This window comes from Hypanus sabinus, chromosome 1 (genome assembly GCF_030144855.1).
Source record: "Hypanus sabinus isolate sHypSab1 chromosome 1, sHypSab1.hap1, whole genome shotgun sequence".
In the NCBI taxonomy this organism is placed as follows: Eukaryota; Metazoa; Chordata; class Chondrichthyes; order Myliobatiformes; family Dasyatidae; genus Hypanus; species Hypanus sabinus.
Genome location: NC_082706.1, coordinates 40,099,679 through 40,119,024, shown reverse-complemented (window position 1 = coordinate 40,119,024; position 19,346 = coordinate 40,099,679). Strand labels below are relative to the sequence as shown.

Below are 19,346 nucleotides of genomic sequence, written 5' to 3'. Positions count from 1 at the left end.
TACAGAGACTGAGATAGTTGGAAGAATAATAGAGTAGTATTAGTGGGAAATTTTAACTTCCCTTATATTGACTAGACCACCCATAGAGTAAAGGGCATTGATGGGGTGGAAATTTTTAAGTGTGTCAAAGAAAGTTTCCTTAATTAATATTTAGAGGATCCTACTAGAGATGGAGTAAATACTAAACTTCATTAGGGAGCAAGGCAGGGCAGATGACTGAAGTGTCAGTCAGAGAGTAACTAATATCTACAATTAGGGAAACATTAAGCAGGGTCTTGTGGAGGACATCACGTTTAAAAGGATGGTTGGCAAGAGGGATGCTTTTAACTGAGTCCAGGGACATCATGCTCCTGCTAGGAGAAAGGGCAAGGCTGGCAAGTTTATAGAACCTTGGTTGAGGAGAGATATTAAAGCTCTGGTATGGATATGACCTAAATTGGGTTCAGGCAATTGGCAATTATCAGTGACTATAAGGATAAACTTAAGAGGAAAATCACAAAGATATAAAGATGGTACAAAATAAGACCATAAGATATAGCAGCAGAAATAGGCCATCTGGCCCATCGAGTCTGCCCACCATTTCATTGTAGCTGATCAAATTTACCTCAGTTCCAATCTCCTTCCTTCTCCCTGTATCCCTTCAGACCCTGACCAATCAAGAATATATCAACCTCTTCCTTAAATATATATAAAGACTTGGCCTCCACAGCTACCTGTAGCAAAGAATTCCACAGACTCACCACTCTCTGCCTAAACAAATTCTTCTTCATCTCTGTTCTAAAAGGAGGTCCTCTATTCTGAGCCCGTGATCTCTGGTCTTAGACTCTCCCACCATAGGAAAATTCTTTATACATCCACTCGTTCAAGGCCTTCAAAATTAGATTAGTTTCAATTCACTCAGTGCTCATTCTTCTGAATTCCAGTGAATACAGGCCCCGAGCCATCAGACGCTCTTCAAATGACATACCATTCAATCTTGGAATCATTTTCATGAATCTCCTTTGAACTCTCTACAATTTCAGCACTTTATTTCTAAGATAAGGGGCCAAAAACTGCTGATAATACACCAAGTGAGGCATCCCCAGTGCTTTATAAAGTCTCAACATTACATCCTTGTTTTTATATTCCAGTTCACTTGAAATTAATGCTAACATCACATTTGCCTTCTTCACCACAGACTCAATCTGCAAGATAACCTTTAGGGAATTCTGCACAAGGACTCCCAAGTCCCTTTGCACCTCAGTTCTTTTTGTATTTTCTCTCCATTTAGACACCAGTCAATCCTTTCATTTAATTTACCAAGTGCATGACCATACACTTCCCAATACTGTATTCCATCTGCTACTGCTTTATCCATTCTGCTAATTTGTCTTAGTCTTTCTGTAGCCTCTCTACTTCCTCAAAGCTACCTGCCCATCCACCTATTTTCGTATCATCTGCAAACTTGGCAACAAAGCCTTCAATTCCATCATTCAACTCATTTATGTATAACGTAAAAAGAAATGGTCCCAGTACAGACAACTGTGGAAAATGACTAGTCACTGGAAGTCAACCAGAAGAGGCTCCCTTTATTCTGACTCTTTGCCTCTTATCAATCAATCATTGCTTTATCCATGCTGGAATCTTTCCTGTAATATCTTAGGATCATAGCTTGTTAAGTAGCCTCATGTGTGGCACCTTGTCAAAGGTCTTCTGAAAATCCAAGTATACAACCTCAACCGATTCTCATTTGTCTATCCTGCTTGTTATTTCTTCAAACAATTCAGGCAAGATTTTCACTTGAGGAAACAATGCTGACTATGGCCTCCAATTACACATTTTATCATGTGCCTACAAGTACCCTGAGACCTCATCCTAATAATCGACTCCAGCATCTTCTCAGCTACTGAGGTCAGACTAACTGGCCTGTAGTTTCCTTTCTTCTGCTTCTCTCCCTTCTTGAAGAGTTATGTGACCTTCTCTGTAGTAATGGTAACTTCACACACTTCATGACCACTGACAACTGGATGTTCCACCATAATGCTAGTGTATTCCACCATGAAGACTGACACAATATACTTGTTCAGTTCATTTCATTGTCCCCCATTATTACCTCTCCAGCATTGTTTTACAATTGTCCAATATCCACTTTTACCTCTCTTTTACTCTTCTTTTATCAGAAGAAACTTTTGGTATCCTCTATAATATCATTGGCTAACTTACTTTCATGTTCAATCTTTACTGTCTTCATGATGTTTTTGGTTATCTTCTGTTGGTTTTTTTAAAAGCTTTGCAATCCTCTAACTTCCCACTAAATTTTGCTTTATTATACATCCTCTCTTTTGCTTTTATCTTGGCTTTGACTTCTCTTGTTAGCTACAATTTGCCTTTAGAATACTTCTTCCTCTTTGGGATGCATATATCCCATGCCTTCCGAATTGCTTCCAGAAATTCCAGCCATTGCTCTTGTGCCGTCATCCGTGCCAGTGTTCTCTTCCAATTAATTCTGGCCAGCTCCCCTCTCATGCCGCTGTAATTCCCTTTAATCCACTGCAATACTGATACATCTGATTTTAGCTTCCCCTTCTCAAACTTCAGGGTGAATTTGATCATATTATGATCACTTGCCTCAAACAGTTCTTTTGCCTATTTTCTCTAATCAATTCCAGTTCACTGCACAACATCCAATTCAGAATAGCTCAAACACCAACTGCTCTAAAGTAAAAGTATCGGATAGGCATTCTAGAAATTCGTCTTCTTCAGATCCAGCACCAACCCAATTTTCCCAGTGTGCCTGCATATTGAAATCCCCCATAACTATTGTCACATTGCCTTTTTGGTATGCATTTTCTATCTCCCAGTGTTTTGTAGACCACAACCTTACTATTGTTTGGGGTCTGTAGACAACTCCTATCGGGTTAACTTTACCTTTGCAGTTCCTTAGCTCTATCCATAATGATTCAACACCTTCTCACCCTATGTCACCTCTTGATTTGATTTCATTTTTTACCAATAGAGCATCACTGCCCTCTTTGCCTTCCTGCCCTATCCTTTTGATACAATGTGCATCCTTGGACAATATGCTCCCAGATAAAATCTTATTTCAGCCACGATTCAGCAATTGTCACGGTCTGGTCCATGAAGTCTGCGTTCCGGATCATGGTCTGTGGACTCCGGACTCCGGGTCTTCTGGCTGTCCCTTGTTCCATTTGGGCTTAATCATAGGCACCTGATTCTCATCTTGGAACTGGAATATAAGTGGCCTTGGGTTCAAGTGTGGGTGCTGGTTCATCTTGTCAGTATCCTGCCCTTGCCTCTGTGGGGTAAGTCAGGCTGTCTTTGCTGTTATGCTGTGGTTGGATCTGTCCCTCCCTGTCCTTGCTTCTGTTGGGTAAGCCAGGCTGTCTTTTCTGTTACCCTGAGGCTGGTCTGTTCCCTTCCCTTCCCCTTCTTACTGTTGCCCTGCAACCTATGTCTGGAGCATTGCCTTGTTTGGAACTATCTCTTTGTGTCCATGCCTTTGCTAGGTAGGTCTGGCAGTTTGCTGCTACCTAGTGTTGGGAACTGTCTTGTTATGCTCAACTTTCTCTGTATGAGTCCCGACCCTACGTCCTGCTCCCAAGGAGGGGTCCTGGCTCTGTATTCCTCGACCAAGGCTCTGCATCCCTGTATCCTAGTCTTGTCTGGGGCCTGTGCCTTGTCCAGCATCATTTCTTCCCCATTTCCCTTGCTTTCTTGACACACCTAGTCCTGTCCCTAGTACTTCAGTGTCTGTGTCTGGCATTTGGGTCTGTTCCCAACACCACCCCCCCCCCCCCCAATGACAGTGATGCCTTAGAACATCAGACATGCCAATCTGTAAATGTGCTACAAACTCATCTACCTTATTCCTTATACTGTGCACATTCAGATATAACATATCCAGTCCTTAATTCACCCTTTCTGATTTTGTCCACCTTTTTCATTGCAACTAATCCTGTGATTGCAATTTTGCCCTGTCAACAGCCTCTCTACACATTGCCTCTGTTTGTAAACCAACAGACTAGAAAGGCTGGCTCTGCTGTAGGAGTCATACAGGACATAGTAGAGGTTGTCATAGAGCAAAGAACCCTCCAGAAAATTCTGACAATTCTGGACTATGTTTCTCACTCTCTGCATGCCACCTTGGCTGAACAAAGGAGCAGTTTCAGTCATAGACTAAGACAACTATGCTACTCCAAAGAGTGCTATATGAGATTATTCTTACCCCCATTAAGCTCTAAGCTGTGTTTAGTGCTGTTTTATTTTTAAGGCAACTTATATTTTATTCTTTCTTTCTTCTTTTCTAATGTTTGTATATCTGTGCACATAATGCTACTGTGACACTGTAATTTCCTTTGAGATCAATAAAGTATCTATCTATCTTGAGCACTGTCACTTGGGTTCCCATTACCCTGCCAAGTTAGCTTAAACCCTCCCAAACAAGTCTAGCCAAGATAGCCACATGGATATTGGATACCTTCTGGTTCAGATGTAACCCATCCCTTTTGTACATGTCATATCTTCCTCAGAAGAGATCCCAATGATCTACAAATCTGAATCCCTGACCCTTACAATAGTTCCTCAGCCATACGTTCACCTGCCAAACCTTCAAAGGTGAATCTGGCAGGCGGCATGAAAGAAAATACCAAGAGATTCTGTCACCATATTAAGAATAAAAGGGAAGCTAGGGAAAGACCAAGTCTCCTAACAATCAGCATGGTTATTGTTGTGTGAATCAACGAGAAATAAGTGAGATTTTTAATGATTGGTTTTACTGTGGAGCCATTGAGTGATAAAGAAATGAGTGTTGTCTTGAACTACATTTGAGGGAAGATATGTTGTTGAACCTAAAGCATATTAAGGTGGATACATCTCTTGTGCATGACCATATGGACCCTTGCCTCATGTGGAGAACTAGAAAAGAAATATTGGACACCATTGTGGGTGAAATCTCCAAAGACAGATGAATTGATAATGTTGTACCGTTCTTCAGCCTAACTTGTCCATCCTGAATAAGATGCTCATTTAATGCAGGTTACATGTGTCTGCATTTGACCTCAATCCCTGTAAACAAGCAGTTCCCAGTCTGGGGTCCTTGGCATAATAAGATTTGGAATCCCTGCTCTACACCCTATTCTATCTGTGCCCCCATCCTTCCTGATGAAGGATCTTGGCTTGAAATGTCGACTTTTAATTTCCAACTGTAGACACTTCCTGACTGGCTGAGTTTATCCAGCATTTTTGTGTGTTTCTGAAGATATCCAATATTTGCTGATGCCTTCTGTATACCTGCCTACTGTCTTTAAAATGATGGAGTTGACTTGGAAAAGGCAATGGGTACAACTTCCCATGTTATCTGGGACAGATCAAGCTGTCTATTGGCTGCGGTTGTGGAAATTCTGCAATTAGTATTGCATTCTTAGACTTGCATCCCATTTACTATTAAGAGGTGAGCTCCCAATGAACAAACAGATTATTTAACTTCACTGAGATTAAAAACATCCATGACAGTTATATCCTGGTTTTTGAACACATACCTGCTGATTTGAATTTCTTTTTGATGATGATACTGACAAGAATGATGATGATGATCATAATCCCTAGCGTTCCAAAGAAGGAGGAGGCAATCCAGGCTCCTGCTGATACGCCTAAAATGATAATCACAAATTACAAACAATCCTCCATGTCCGAGAGTCATACAGACATAGACAATTATTTAACCTGCCATATCCACACCAACTAATTAGTGTAGCTGGGTGCCCATGATTGGTCTGCATTAGATCTGACACCTTCACTGTCCTTTCTATTCAAATGCCTGTCCAAGTGTTTTTTAAAGTTTGTGGGAATATCTGCCTCCATTATCTCCTCACATAGTGAATCTATATTCCAGTCATTCTCCTTGTAAAAATGTTCTCCCTTCAGATGATCTCAAAGCCTCTTACCTCTTCAGTTACTTTACAATCCCCACTCCCAAAGAAGAAAAAACACTGCTTATTCTCAATCCTTTCCATCCCCTTTATCATTTTAATACTCCTCATTAGGTTACTACTTAATGTCCCCCACTTCAACCAATTTAAACCTAGTTCATCCCATTTTCCCAAATAATGAAGTAGTCCAATACAGGTAAACATCCTAGTGAAGGATACAGTATTTCTGTTGTGACGTAGCCAATGTTCTATGAATGTTGCAATCTGCAGTCTTAATTTAGAGTGTTTTACACAGACACTCTAAATATAAAGCATTTGCAAAACATGGGACACGGAAGAGTTCCACACAGGAGTAGGCTGCATGTCATATACTGTCTGTGGTCACCATGATGTCAACCCAAACTGACGTCAGCTTTCTGTGCATGGACGCTATCTCTCCTTGTCCATGTGCACATTTAAATTTGTTTTAAATGTTATTATCACATCTGCTTCAAGAACCTCCCTGGCACCGCTTTTTAGTATCTACCGCTCCCTTTTAAAATAAAAACTTGCCTCATAAATCTTTTAAACTCCCCTTCACTTGCCTTAAAGTTAGTAGTTGACATTTCCACCTTGTAAAAAAAGACTCTGACTCTCTACCCTATCAATAACCTACTTACCATTTCACCATTGGCATTTAGGGCAACAATCATCTCTGGTAGTATTCAGGGTTTTTCTCATCATGTCCGTAGCTCATTTTTCACTACAGTCAGTCATGGAAGTCTCAGGTGGGAGACTCCAGAATACCAACACACTGAGATGTAGAAGGATTCCTCATTGCTGTTTCCATAACAGCTTTGTTTTACCAGTCAGGGTTGTCAATCCTGAGTAGAACCCCCAAACCTGCATGATTGGTGAACCACTGAAATCTGACTTCTAACCTTTGACTGGTTTGCCTGGGTGGCCCTACCAAGAGCCAAAGCATAAAGCCCTGACTCCAGCCAACCCAGTCATTGAGGTTATTGAGGCACAAAGGCCTTCATACCCTATGGCAAGGTTATAGTCATCTTGGAGGCCTATCTTTGACTTTCTATCAAGTATCCTCTCAGACTATGACTCTCTGGAGAAAACAATCTAGGTGTTTTCCTCCCTCATTATAGCTAAGTATTCTTCAATCCAGGCAGAATTCTGGACCTCTTCCAAAGCCATCATACTCTTCCTATAACTATTGTAGTCAGAGGACTGCTTTTGTCACTTTCCAGATTCTTCTGAGCAGTATGGTCTTTCATTAGTCTGACATGCTTTCTAACCAGAGGCACAGAGGTTGGCACCAACACCTCTATTGGGCAACAGTTCATGGTGTACAGAATTGTGACAGTTGTGGCATCATCCAGTACCTTTCTTAATTCACTTTCAGTTGGCTTTATGGCAATGGATCTGGCATACAAAGAGAAGGATCTTTAATCAAGTTGTAGTTGTCACAGCCAATCATGTCCCCAGTGTGTGGCTTGTTGGTGATTGTATTTTACTGTCATGAAAATCATTCCCACAGGAGTTATCTTTTCTCTAGTATAAGTTCTTAGTTGGATATCTGTTGTCTTCAGTTCAGTATCTTTGAAATGTCATTCAAAATCATATTGTGGAATGACTAAAACAGCTGAGCCAGAGTACAATTCCATTTCAATTCATTTGGTGTAAGCCACATTGCTTTTCTCTTGGTAGCTTTCATGTTGTAAAGCTAAAGGCTAGCCAGTCCTGTGTCATTCTCATTTTTATCATATATTTTTCCACAACAGTATGCAGACTAGTGCTCTTTTTGAAACTTGAAACTTGAAGTGCTCTTGACATTTAATCTTTTTCTCTTCTCTGTGAAGTCCATTTATTTTTATTTGCTTGAGATTCTCTTTGTATATGTCCCATTTTGTTGTATTTTCTACAAGCTTCACCTTTAAACCTGAACTTGTCTGCATTTGCCCAGCCACAATGGTAGCACAGTTTGTTCGGTTAAGCCATTTTCTGTTTAAACATTGCAACTTTGTTCGTGCTCAATTTAGTTCTGAGTACAATTCAGTTGTGTCTGTCTGCTGTTTCTATTGATACTACAATCTCAATTGATATTTTAAATGAAAGTTGTTTCAATTAGGAGCAGGTTTATAATACTTTCTTGTATGATTCCACAAACTAACTGATTTCTCAATGCATCATTAAGCCCATTACTGAGTTGCGAATGCTCAGACAATCAGTTGAATTCAGCCAAATAAACTGAAATAGACACCCCTTCCTTTTGAGTCTGCTTATGAAACCTGAAACATTTTCTGCAATGAACAATGATTTCAGTTCCTGCATTACTTTCACACTATCAGCAAAGCTCATTTCAGTTGGTCTTTCAATAGTTCTGATGTAGCCACAAACCACTTATGCTCTTTTCCCCCAATTATTATTATCCTGTACTCACTGCTTATGAATCCCTGAATTCTTTCATTGTCTGCTTTTTTGATAACTCAACTGATTCTGCATGTGCTGGGTTGTGCTTCTTTTTACTCAACTGCTCCCTACTGCACTTTTTAAAAAAAAACTTTAACTTGTTGCATATCAGCAGGTCAGTAGCTGTCTTGGGATCATTTTAAAAGTACTTCATTGCCACTGTGGTGTTTTGTAACTCCAAAACAAGAAAGTTCATACAAATATATTGACAATATTACTGAAGTATTAAATATACAACAAATAATGACTTCCTGAACTTTGTACTCAACATGCCGACCTATTAAAGAAAGTATTCCATAAGCCTTCTTTATCTCCCTATCCACTATCTTGACACTTTCAAGAAGCTAATAACTTTTATCCCAAGATTCCTTTGTGTTTCAATTCTCCTTGGCTCCTGCTATTATATTTGACCTCCCAAAGTGCAATGCATCCTACTCATCAGGATTAAAATCCATCTGCCATTACTCTGCTCATATTTCAAAGTGATCCATATCTTGAATAATCCTTTGGCAACCTTACACACTATCCACAACTTCACCAATTTTCATGTGGACTGAAAAGTTACTATGTAGCCTATCTACATATTCATCCCGACTATCTATATCAGCAAGACTACAGTTGCAGGCTGTGCATTCCTTTAGAGTCACGCACTAAGTGTGGGATCATAACTCAGCTCAAAACATAGTTTTTCCAGAGGCAATGGACTTTTACAGTGTGTGATGATTTAAGAAGTCCAGAATCCATGATGACCCTGGTCCTGTAGTCAGGATCTTGGCCAATAAGGGCAAGAGTGCCATATTCCATCCTCATCATCCTTTCTCCCAGTGTTCTTACTGTAACATGCTGTAAGGTTTCACTGATAATATAATAGTTTCTCTGTAGCACCAATATTTTGGTTATGACCAGAGATAAAGGGGTTTGGGATGCTGCTGTTCTTGTGAGTCTGAAAGAGAGATTTTCATGGTCTTTTGCCAGGAAGAGATGAGGAGAGAAGACACGAATGGGGAGAGTTGGTAGACCGCTGGACAGGGTAGACTTGGATCGAGGGTCCGAAGGGCAGCAACAATTGGAGGATGTTAATGGTGGATGATTGGCTTATCAGTGAGCTCCAACATTGCGCAATAGACTGTTTCATAAGATTGGGCCCTTTTTCTTTTTTTTTCATTACTAACCATATAGTCAAAGCATATTATTATAAAGCTTAATTGTTTAATCACATTGTGTATTGTTTGTTATTTTGGGGTACCGATTTGTAATGGGACACATCACGCAGCGTCCACCCAAATTAGATTTCTTAGGTTTGGCTGGGCGGGGGCTATGACCCCCTATATTAAGCCGCTAGCCAAAATCAGAGTTACATTACCTTTAGGGAAATATGTACATGTATCCCTCCATCTATCTGTCCTGTAATACTGTCCAGAGCTCAGCCATGTACAATGTAAGCTCTGTCTTGTTATTGCACTTGCCCCTATTTCATCTAAATACTGTTGTAATCTTAGATAGCTGTCTTCATTGTCCACTACATTACTTATTTTAGTGTTTTCTGCAAACTCACTCACATTAAAGATTTGGATGAGAATGTATTTGGCACAGTAAGTGACAGGTAACAGGGGATGCAGAACCAATACAGCACTGGTTTCAGCTCTCCAATGAAGAGGAGCTCTCTGCTACCATCCCCTCATTCCTACCAACAAGACAATTTTCTGTCCATTTGGCCAGCTCATCGTGTACACCATGTTACTTCACCTGTCCGAGCTTTGCATACAAGGCCTTCCTAAAGTACATGCAGACATTGTCTCGCATTCTGTCCTTGCCATTCTTCTTGATGACCTCTTCAAAAAAAAACAATCTAATTTGGTAGGCATGATTTCTCTCCAGTAACTTTCTCACCTCTGATCTAAGACTCACTTGCCTGCAGCTCTCTATCTTTCTCTTGAAACCCTTCTAAGTACAAATTCAACCACCCTTCAGGCTTCAGGTACCACACTCATGATCCGTAATTAAAGACAATTTTAATAATTTTTTCTTGGTTGCCCACATTGTCCTGGTATACATGATCAGAATTTGGGTATTTAGCTATCTTATAGATAGATTTATCTCTTTTTATGCACCTTAAGTCATTCAGCACATTTAGCTACATTTCACTTCAGCCTTACGGCGAGCTGTTTGGGTATCTAGTGTGTAGAAAGTAGTAAAAGAATGTAAAAATATAGTAATTTGAAGTAGAGGTAGGCTATTCATCCCCTCCCTGGCCTTTGGACATGTTCTACCATATAACAGGATCATCACTGACTTTTAATTAGAGCATTGTAACAAGTCCAACTTTATATCCTTGTATATGCTTAATATGCAAAACTCCATCAAACCAGCACTGGCTATTGAATCTGGACATGAACTCAGTCCCAACCCTATTGATCTTGCAAAGTGTTTTGAGCAAATTTGTGTGAATCAGGGGAACTGGTGAACAAATTAGTCATGCAACACAGTCATATAAAATCACATTTTACACAGAGTGCCAGACTCCTCCATAACAATCCCTGGACTTGTCACATTTCACTGGAATGCCATAGTCAACTGCGAGGCAATATCTACTGCAGAGATTGAATGATGTAGTCCATATTGACAATTGTATCTGTAACACGTGAGAAGGGTTAACTCTTCTGGATTCTGCATTATCCTCCTTCAACTAACTAATAATTGCTCTTCCATTTGGAACAACATTGGAACAATAACCGAGATAAGCAAAGATACTGTGTGAGGGGATTTCATTGTCCATCACCCAGTATAGCTTGGTAGCACCGCAGAAGATGGAACTACTTGAGCTTCCTAACTATTGAGCATGTCTACACAAAATGTTGTTGCAGGAAAGCAGCATTCTTCATCAGAGATCCGCACAACCCAGGACATGCTCTCTTCTCATTGCTGCCATCAGGAAGAAGGTGCAGGAGCCTCACGACTCACACCACCAGATTCATGATGAGATAAGGGAACTCAACCATTAGGCCCTTAAACCAACTTTCCTCAATTTCACTTGCCAACTCATGATAATGTAGCCACAACTAATGCATTCACTTTCAAAGACTCTTCATCTCATGTTCTTGATGTTCCCTATTGCTCATTAATTTATTATTATTTCTTTCTTTTTGTATCTGCACAGTTTGTTGTCTTTTGCACACTGGATGAATACCCAAGTTGATGTGGTCTTTCATTGATTCTAGAAAAGTGTATTATTCTATTATGGACTTATTGAGTATGCCTACAGAAAATGAATCTCTAAGTTGTATATGGTGACGTACATGTACTTTGATAATCAATTTACTTTAACATAAATTTTCCATAATCTTCCATACATTTAATGTGGTTCATGTCAGGTGGTCAATAAGGGTGAAACATTGGAATTTTGGACCTTTGGGAGTGTCCAGGAATAGAGGGAACTTGGTGTACATGTCATTGGATCTCTGAAGGTAGACAAGAATGAAGCAGGCCTAAAATGAATGTTCTCAATAGCTGGGCATATAGTATACAAACATGGAGGTCATGGTACAGGTTTATAAAATATTGGCTGACCACATATGGACTACTGTGTGCTGTTCTGGTCACCATATGGTGAAAGGTCTGGTTTACATTAGAGACATTGCTGAGTTTTGCAATACAATCATGTTCTTCACAGGATTTTCTCCAGACCAGAGCATTCCATTTGTGGGTAGAGACTGGTTTTGATTTCTTTAAACTTGGAGACCCTGAGCCAGGACTTAGAACATGGAACAGGCCCTTCATTTAACTGCAACTGCAATGACACATGTGCCCAATTAAATCAATCCTATGACCTTGAACATGGTCAATATCCTTCTGTTCCCTGTCTGTGCATTTACCTGCCTAAATAGCTCTTTAAAATGATTGTATCGTCCTGCACCTCCCCTAGCAATCCATTCCAGGCACCTACCTCTATATGAACTATAAAACTTACCCCATAAATCTCTTTTTAAACTTGCCTCCCTCACCTCTAAGCTATGCCCTCTAGCACTTGACATTTCTATACTGGGCAAAAGACTCTGCCAACACTACTAATCACACCTCCTACATCATATCCAATTAGTAAATGTGTATGATAAACAATTTGGGTCCTAGTGCTGATCCCCATAACAGAGCTTCAGAGCAATAACCCTCCTCCATCACAGCTAGGTTCTCTTACCAAACCAGTACTGGATCTGTTTTACCAACTTGTCTTTGATACTATTGACCCTAACATTTTAGATCAGCCTTCAGGGATCTTTACAAAGGTCTTACTGAAGTCCATAAGACCATAAGATATAGGAGCAGAAGTAGGCACCATTTGGCCCATCAAGTCTGCTCCACAATTCAATCATGGGTTGATCCAATTCTTCTACTTATCCCCACTCTCCTAACTTCTCCCCATACTGGCTAATCAAGAACCTCTCTGCCTTAAATGCACACAATGACTTGGCCTCTGCAGCTTCTTATGGCAACAAATCTCACAGATTTACCATCCTCTGACAAAAGTAATTTCTCCACACCTCTGACCTAAATGGATGTCCTTTAATCCTGAAGTCATGCCCTCTTGTCCTAGAATCCCCTACCATGGGAAATACCTTTGCCATATCTAATCTGTTCAGGCCTTTTAACTTTCAAAATGTTACTATGTGATCTTCCTTCATTCTCCTGCACTGCAGGGAATACAGCGCAAGAACTGCCAGACATTCCTTTTACGTTAATCCTTTCATTCCTGGAATGATTCTCATGAATCTTCTCTTTCTAAAATAAGGAGCCCAAAACTGCACACAATACTCCAAGTGTGGTCTCATGCATGCCTTCTAGACCTTCAACATCACATCCCTGCTCTTATATTCTATACCTCTAGAAATGAATGCCAATGTTGCATTCGCCTTTTTCACCACAAACTCAACATGGAGATTAACCTTTAGGATATCTTGCACAAGGACTCCAAAGTCCCTTTGCATCTCTGCATTTTGAATTCACACTCCATGTAAATAACAGTCTGCCTATTTACTTCTTCAGCGAAGTGCATGACCATACACTTTACAACATTGTATTTCATTTGCCACTTCTTTGCCCATTCCCCTATATAATTCTCTCTACAGGCTCTGTTTCTTCAACACTATCAACTCCTCCACCTATCTTTGTATCATCGGCAAATTTAGCCACAGATCCATTACTCCCATAGTCCAAATCATTAACATACATTGTAAAAAGCAGAAGTCTGAACACCAACCCTGTGAAACTCCACTGGTAACCGGCAGCCAGCCAGAATAGGATCCCTTTATTCCCATTCTCTGTTTTCTGCCAATCAGCCAATGCTCCTCCCATGCTCGTAACTTCCCTGTATTTTTATGAACTCTTCTTGCTAAGCAGCCTCATGTGTGGCACCTTGTCAAAGGCCTTCTGAAAATCCAAGTACACCACATCCACTGCATCTCCTTTGTCTACCCTGCTTGTAATTTCCTCAAACATTTGCAGTAGTTCAGTCAGGCAAGATTTGACTTTCAGGAAACCATGCTGGCTTTCGCCTATCTTGTCATGTTCCTCCAGGTAGTTTATAATCTCATCCCTAACAATCAATTCCAACAACTTCCCAACCACTGACATCAGGCCAACAGGTCTATAGTTTCCTTTCTGCCTCCTCCCACCCTTCTTAAATAGCAGAGTAACGCTTGCAATTTTCCAGTAATCTGTTACAGTGCCAGACTCCATCGATACTTGAAAGATCATTGTTAATGCCTCTGCAATCTCTCCAGCTGCTTCTTTCAGAACATGAGGGTGCATTCCATCAGGTCCAGGAGATTTATCCACCCTCAGACCATTAAGCTTTCTGAGCAACTTCTCAGTCATAATTTTCACCATACATACTTCACTTCCCTGATACTCTTGGATGGTATACTGCAAATGTTCTCCACTGTGAAGAGTGATGCAAAATATGCATTCAGTTCCTCTGACATCTCTGCACCTCTCATTACAATATGTCCAGTGTCATTTTTTCATTGGTCCTATATCTACCCTCAACTCTCTTTTACCCTTTATATACTTAAAAAAACCTTTTAGTCTCTTTTTTGATATTAGTCACCAACTTCCTTTCATAATTCATCTTTTCCCTCCGAATGACCTTTTTAGTTTCCTTCTGAAAGTTTTAAAAAGCTTTTCAATCCTCTGTCTTCCCACTAGTTTTTGCTTCCTAGTATGCCCTCTCTTTTGCTTTTACTTTGGCTCTGACTTCACTTGTCAGCCATGGTATTGTCCTCCTTGCATTCAAAGATTTCTTCTTATTTGGAATATATCTGTCTTGCGCTACCCTAATTTTTTGCAGGAATTCCAGCCATTGCTGCTCTGCTGTCCTTTCTGCTGGTGTCCCTTTCTATTCAGCTTTGGCCAGTTTCCCTCTCATGCCATTGTAATTTCCTTTATTCCATTGACATACCAACACATTGGAATTTAGTTTCTCCTTCTCAAATTTAAAAGTGAACTTGATCATATTGTGATCACTGTTCCCTAAGGGTTCCTTAGCCTTAAGCTCTCTTATCACCTCTGGACCATTGCGCAATATCCAAACCAGCACAGCCGATCACCTGGTTGGCTCAAAAACAAGCTGTTCTAAAAAGCTATCCCTTATACATTCTACAAATCCTCTCTCTTGAGCTCCACCACTGACCTGGTTTTCCCAATCTACTTTCATTTTAAATCCTCAATGATTATCATGACATTGCCTTTCTAACTCGCCTTTTCTATCTCCTGCTGTAATTTGTAATCCACATTCTCAGGTAGTCTAAAGAAAACAGAGTGCCTAATTAATAAATATTGTTATTTCAAATGACTCAATGAAATTAACAAGTCATAACCCAACCCCTCCCTACCTAGACAACCATCCATATTCAAACCCCAGCTCTCCAAGTATTGGTTAATCCTCCTCATTGGGTTATTTTCAGTAACTTCTCTACATTAACCTTAAATTAATTTCATTATTTATCATACTTGCACCACACAAATCATCAGGCCTGTTACCAGTAGCTATGGAAATCATTAATATCTCTCCCTTGCTTCTTATTGTGTAATAATATTACCTGCACTGAAGCCCTCTATCATTCAATATGGTGAAGGTTGTTCTATGCTGGTCTCACTTCCTCTTTATTCAAACTCAAATTGAATTTGTTGTTCTAAATTCCAGTCAGTACAGGCCCAAATCCATCAAACACTCCTCATATGAAATGCCTTTCATTCCTGGAATCATCTTGGTGAACCTCCTTGGTACCTTCTCAAATATCAGAACATCCTTTCTTAAATAAGCCCCCCAAAACTGCTCAAAAAACTCTAAGTAAAGCCTCGTTGTGCATTATAAGGCTTCATATTATATCCTTGGATTTGTATTCGAGACTTCTTGATATGAATGCAACCATCACATTTATCTTCCTCAGCACCGACTCAACCTGTATGTTAATTTTTAGGGACCCAAATCTCTTTGCCCCTCAGATTTCTGAATTTTCTTCCCTTTAAGAAAATAATCAATGCTTTTGTTCCTTCTACCAAAGTTAATGACCATACACTTCACTTCACTGCATTCCATCTACCACTTCTTTCTCCATTCTCCTAATCTAAGTCTTTCTGCAGCCTTCCTTCTTCCTCAACACTACCTGTGCCTCCAACAATCTTCCTATCATCTTCAAACTTGGCCACAAAGACCACAATTCTGTTATCCAAATCATTGACATGGAGTGTAAAATGAAGCAGTCCCAACACAGACCCCTGTGAAACACTACTAGTCATCAGCACCCAAACAGAAAAGCTTTTCAGATTTGTGGATCTTCTCACCTGTTTAGAAAATAGTCTGCACATTTATTTCAAACACCTAAATGCGTGGCCATGCATTCTCCAACATTGTATTTCATTTGGCACTTTCTTGGTCATTCTCCAAATATTTCTGTCCTTCTGCAGCCTGCCTGTAGCCTCAACACTATCTGCTGCTCCACCAATCTTCGTCTCATTTGCAAACTTGGCAACAAGGCCATTTATTCCATCATCTAAATCATTGATATACAGCATAAAAAGAAGCAGCCCCAACACTGATCCTGCAAAGCACCATGAGACACTGACAGCGAACCAGAGAATGATCCTTTCATTCACACACTTTGCCTCCTGCTGAGCAGCCAAGCTTGATTCATGCTAGTATCTTTCCTGCAATACTGACCACAGACCATTATCTTGCTAAGCAACCTCATGTGCTGCACATATCTTCCCTTCATGTTATCTAGCACAGTCTATTTCCCTGACACATAATCATGTTTGAAACAAAAGTTTTTGCAGATGCTGGAAATCTAGAGCAACACACACAAAATGCAGCAGGCACTCAACAGATCAGCCCGCGAGTTCATCCAGTATTTTGTATGCATGTATGCAGGCACATGCGGAAGGGCATCCAGGACATCACCCGATTGTGCAGGTGATGCCTCCCTCCCAGATGTGCTGAATAACTTCTACGCCCGATTTGAGGCAGAAAATGACTTGGCAGCAAGGAAGTCCACCCATCCTACAAATGACCAGGTGCTGTGTCTCACTGTGACCAACGTGAGAAAAACCCTGTGCAGGGTCAACCCGCGGAAGGCTGCTGGACCAGACAACATCCCTGCTAGAGTGCTCAGAGGATGTGCAGACCAGCTAGCAGATGTTCTCACTGACATCATCATCTCCCTGAGCAGTGCCACCGTTCCAACATGCTTCAAGGTTGCTACCATCATCCCCATGCCGAAGAAGTATTCAGTGTCCTGCCTAAATGACTACCATCCCGTTGCACTCACATCCATCATCACGAAGTGTTTCGAGAGGCTTGTCATGAGGCATATCAAGACCCTGCTGCCCCCCTCACTGGACCCCTGCAGTTTGCATACCGTCTCAACCGCTCAACAGATGACGCCATTGCTACCACCCTCCCACCTGGCCCTAACCCACCTTGGACAAAAAAGACACATATGTTTGGATGCTGTTCATAGACCAGTTCAGCTTTCAACACAATCATCCCTCAGAAACTGACTGGAAAGCTGAGCCTACTGGGCCTGAGCACCTCCCTCTGCAACTGGATCTGAGACTTCCTGACTTCCAGTCTGGATCGGGAGCAGCATCTCCAACACCATCACACTGAGCACGGGGGCTCCCCAGGGCTGCATGCTCAGTCCACTGCTGTTTACTCTGCTGACCCACGACTGTACTGCAACACACAGCTCGAACCATATCATCAAGTTCACCGATGACACAACCGTGGTGGGTCTCATCAGAAAGAACGATGAGTCAGTTAACAGAGAGTAGGTGCTGTGGCTAATGGACTAGTGCAACGCCAACAACCTGTCTCAATGTGAACAAAACAGAAGAGATGTTTGTTGACTTCAGCGACTACTCCCCGCTGAACATCGACGGCTCCTTGGTAGAGAATGTAAAGAACACCAAGTTTCCTGGTGTTCACCTGATGGAGAATGTCAACTGGACCCTCAACACCTGCTCCATAGCAAAGAAAGCCCAGCAGCGTCTCTACTTTCTGCAAAGGCTGAGGAAAGTCCATCTCCCACCGCCCATCCTCATCACATTCTACAAGGGTTGCATTGAGAGCATCCTGAGCAGTTGCATCACTGCCTGGTTCGGAAATTGCACCATCTTGGATTGCAAGACCCTGCAGCGGATAGTGAGGTCAGCTGAGAAGATCATCGGTGTCTCTCTTCCTGCCATCACAGGCATTTACACTAAATGCTGCATCCGCAAAGGAAACTGCATCATGAAGGACCCCATGCACCCCTCATACAATCTCTTCTCCCTCCTGCCATCTGGGAAAAGGCTCCGAAGCATTCGGGCTCTCACGTCCAGGCTATGTAATAGTTTCTTCCCCCAAGCTCTCAGACTCCTCAATACCTGAAGCCTGGACTGACACCTTGCCCCATTGTCCTGTTTATTATTTATTGTAATGCCTGCACTACTTTTGTGCACTTTATGCAGTCCTGTAGTCTAGTGTAGCTTTCTCTGTGTTTATTTTTTTTACATAGTTCAGTCTAGTTTTTGTACTGTGTCATGTAACACCATGGTCCTGGAAAACATTGCCTCATTTTTACTATGTACTGTACCAGCAGTTATGATCGAAATGATAATAAAAGTGACTTAACTTGACTTGATCAGATCTCACATGATTGCTTCAGTGACCACAAGTATGGAGACATCCAGCAAAAGAATTAAAAGCATTTTTGAAACAAGTTGATCAACAAAAGTGTATTTCCTTGATGTTGACAGTTGTATTTGGAGATAAGATTTAATTTACCACAGTAAAATATCACTATGTAGACAGATGCACCAGCAAGTCACAATTAATTCCCACTGAATGTGGACTCGGAATTCAGGGCCATGTTTTTGTTGCTTTACTCTCCTAGGGAAGCCATTTCCTATTGGGTTGAAAGGAGCAGCTATGAATCTAGCAATGGTATCAACTGCATATAATCAGCAGTAGTTGATTTAAAAAGTGTGGGACTTGGTCAAGTTTCCTCTTTCTCCTCCAACTGTAAAAACTGCCTATGGCTAAGGAAATGGATATTTGATGAATGTTCTTCTTGGCTGATGTATTATGTTCTTCTCTTTGATTTGGAGCATGTAAATTAATATTTACTTGCATAGCTAACTGCAAGATAGTTAACAGCATGGATGTATGGGGGTGGGAGTATCTTGGTTTCCAGGTACATCACTTCATCAAAGTGGCCGCCAAGTTCAAGTTCATGTGGTGGTCAAGAAGGTGTATGGAATGCCTACCATTATTAATCGAGGCATTAAGGTCAAGAGTGCGGAAATTATATTGCAAGTTTATGAAAATTCTGATGAAGTGGCTCTGGAGCATTATGTTCCATTCTTGTTGTTCCATCATAGGAAAGATGTGGAAGCTTTAGAGAGGTGAAGAAGAGGTTTACC

The 19,346-nt window shown here is 40.9% G+C and overlaps 1 protein-coding gene across 1 annotated transcript in view; it reads right to left on the bottom strand.

Moving 5' to 3' along the window:
• Positions 1-19,346, bottom strand: part of LOC132393381 (uncharacterized) — a 94,490-nt gene that overhangs the window by 15,600 nt on the left and 59,544 nt on the right. The window contains exon 8 of the mRNA XM_059968550.1: positions 5,538-5,648. Coding sequence (XP_059824533.1) covers positions 5,538-5,648 — 111 coding nt within the window. The remainder of the gene's footprint in view (positions 1-5,537; positions 5,649-19,346) is intronic.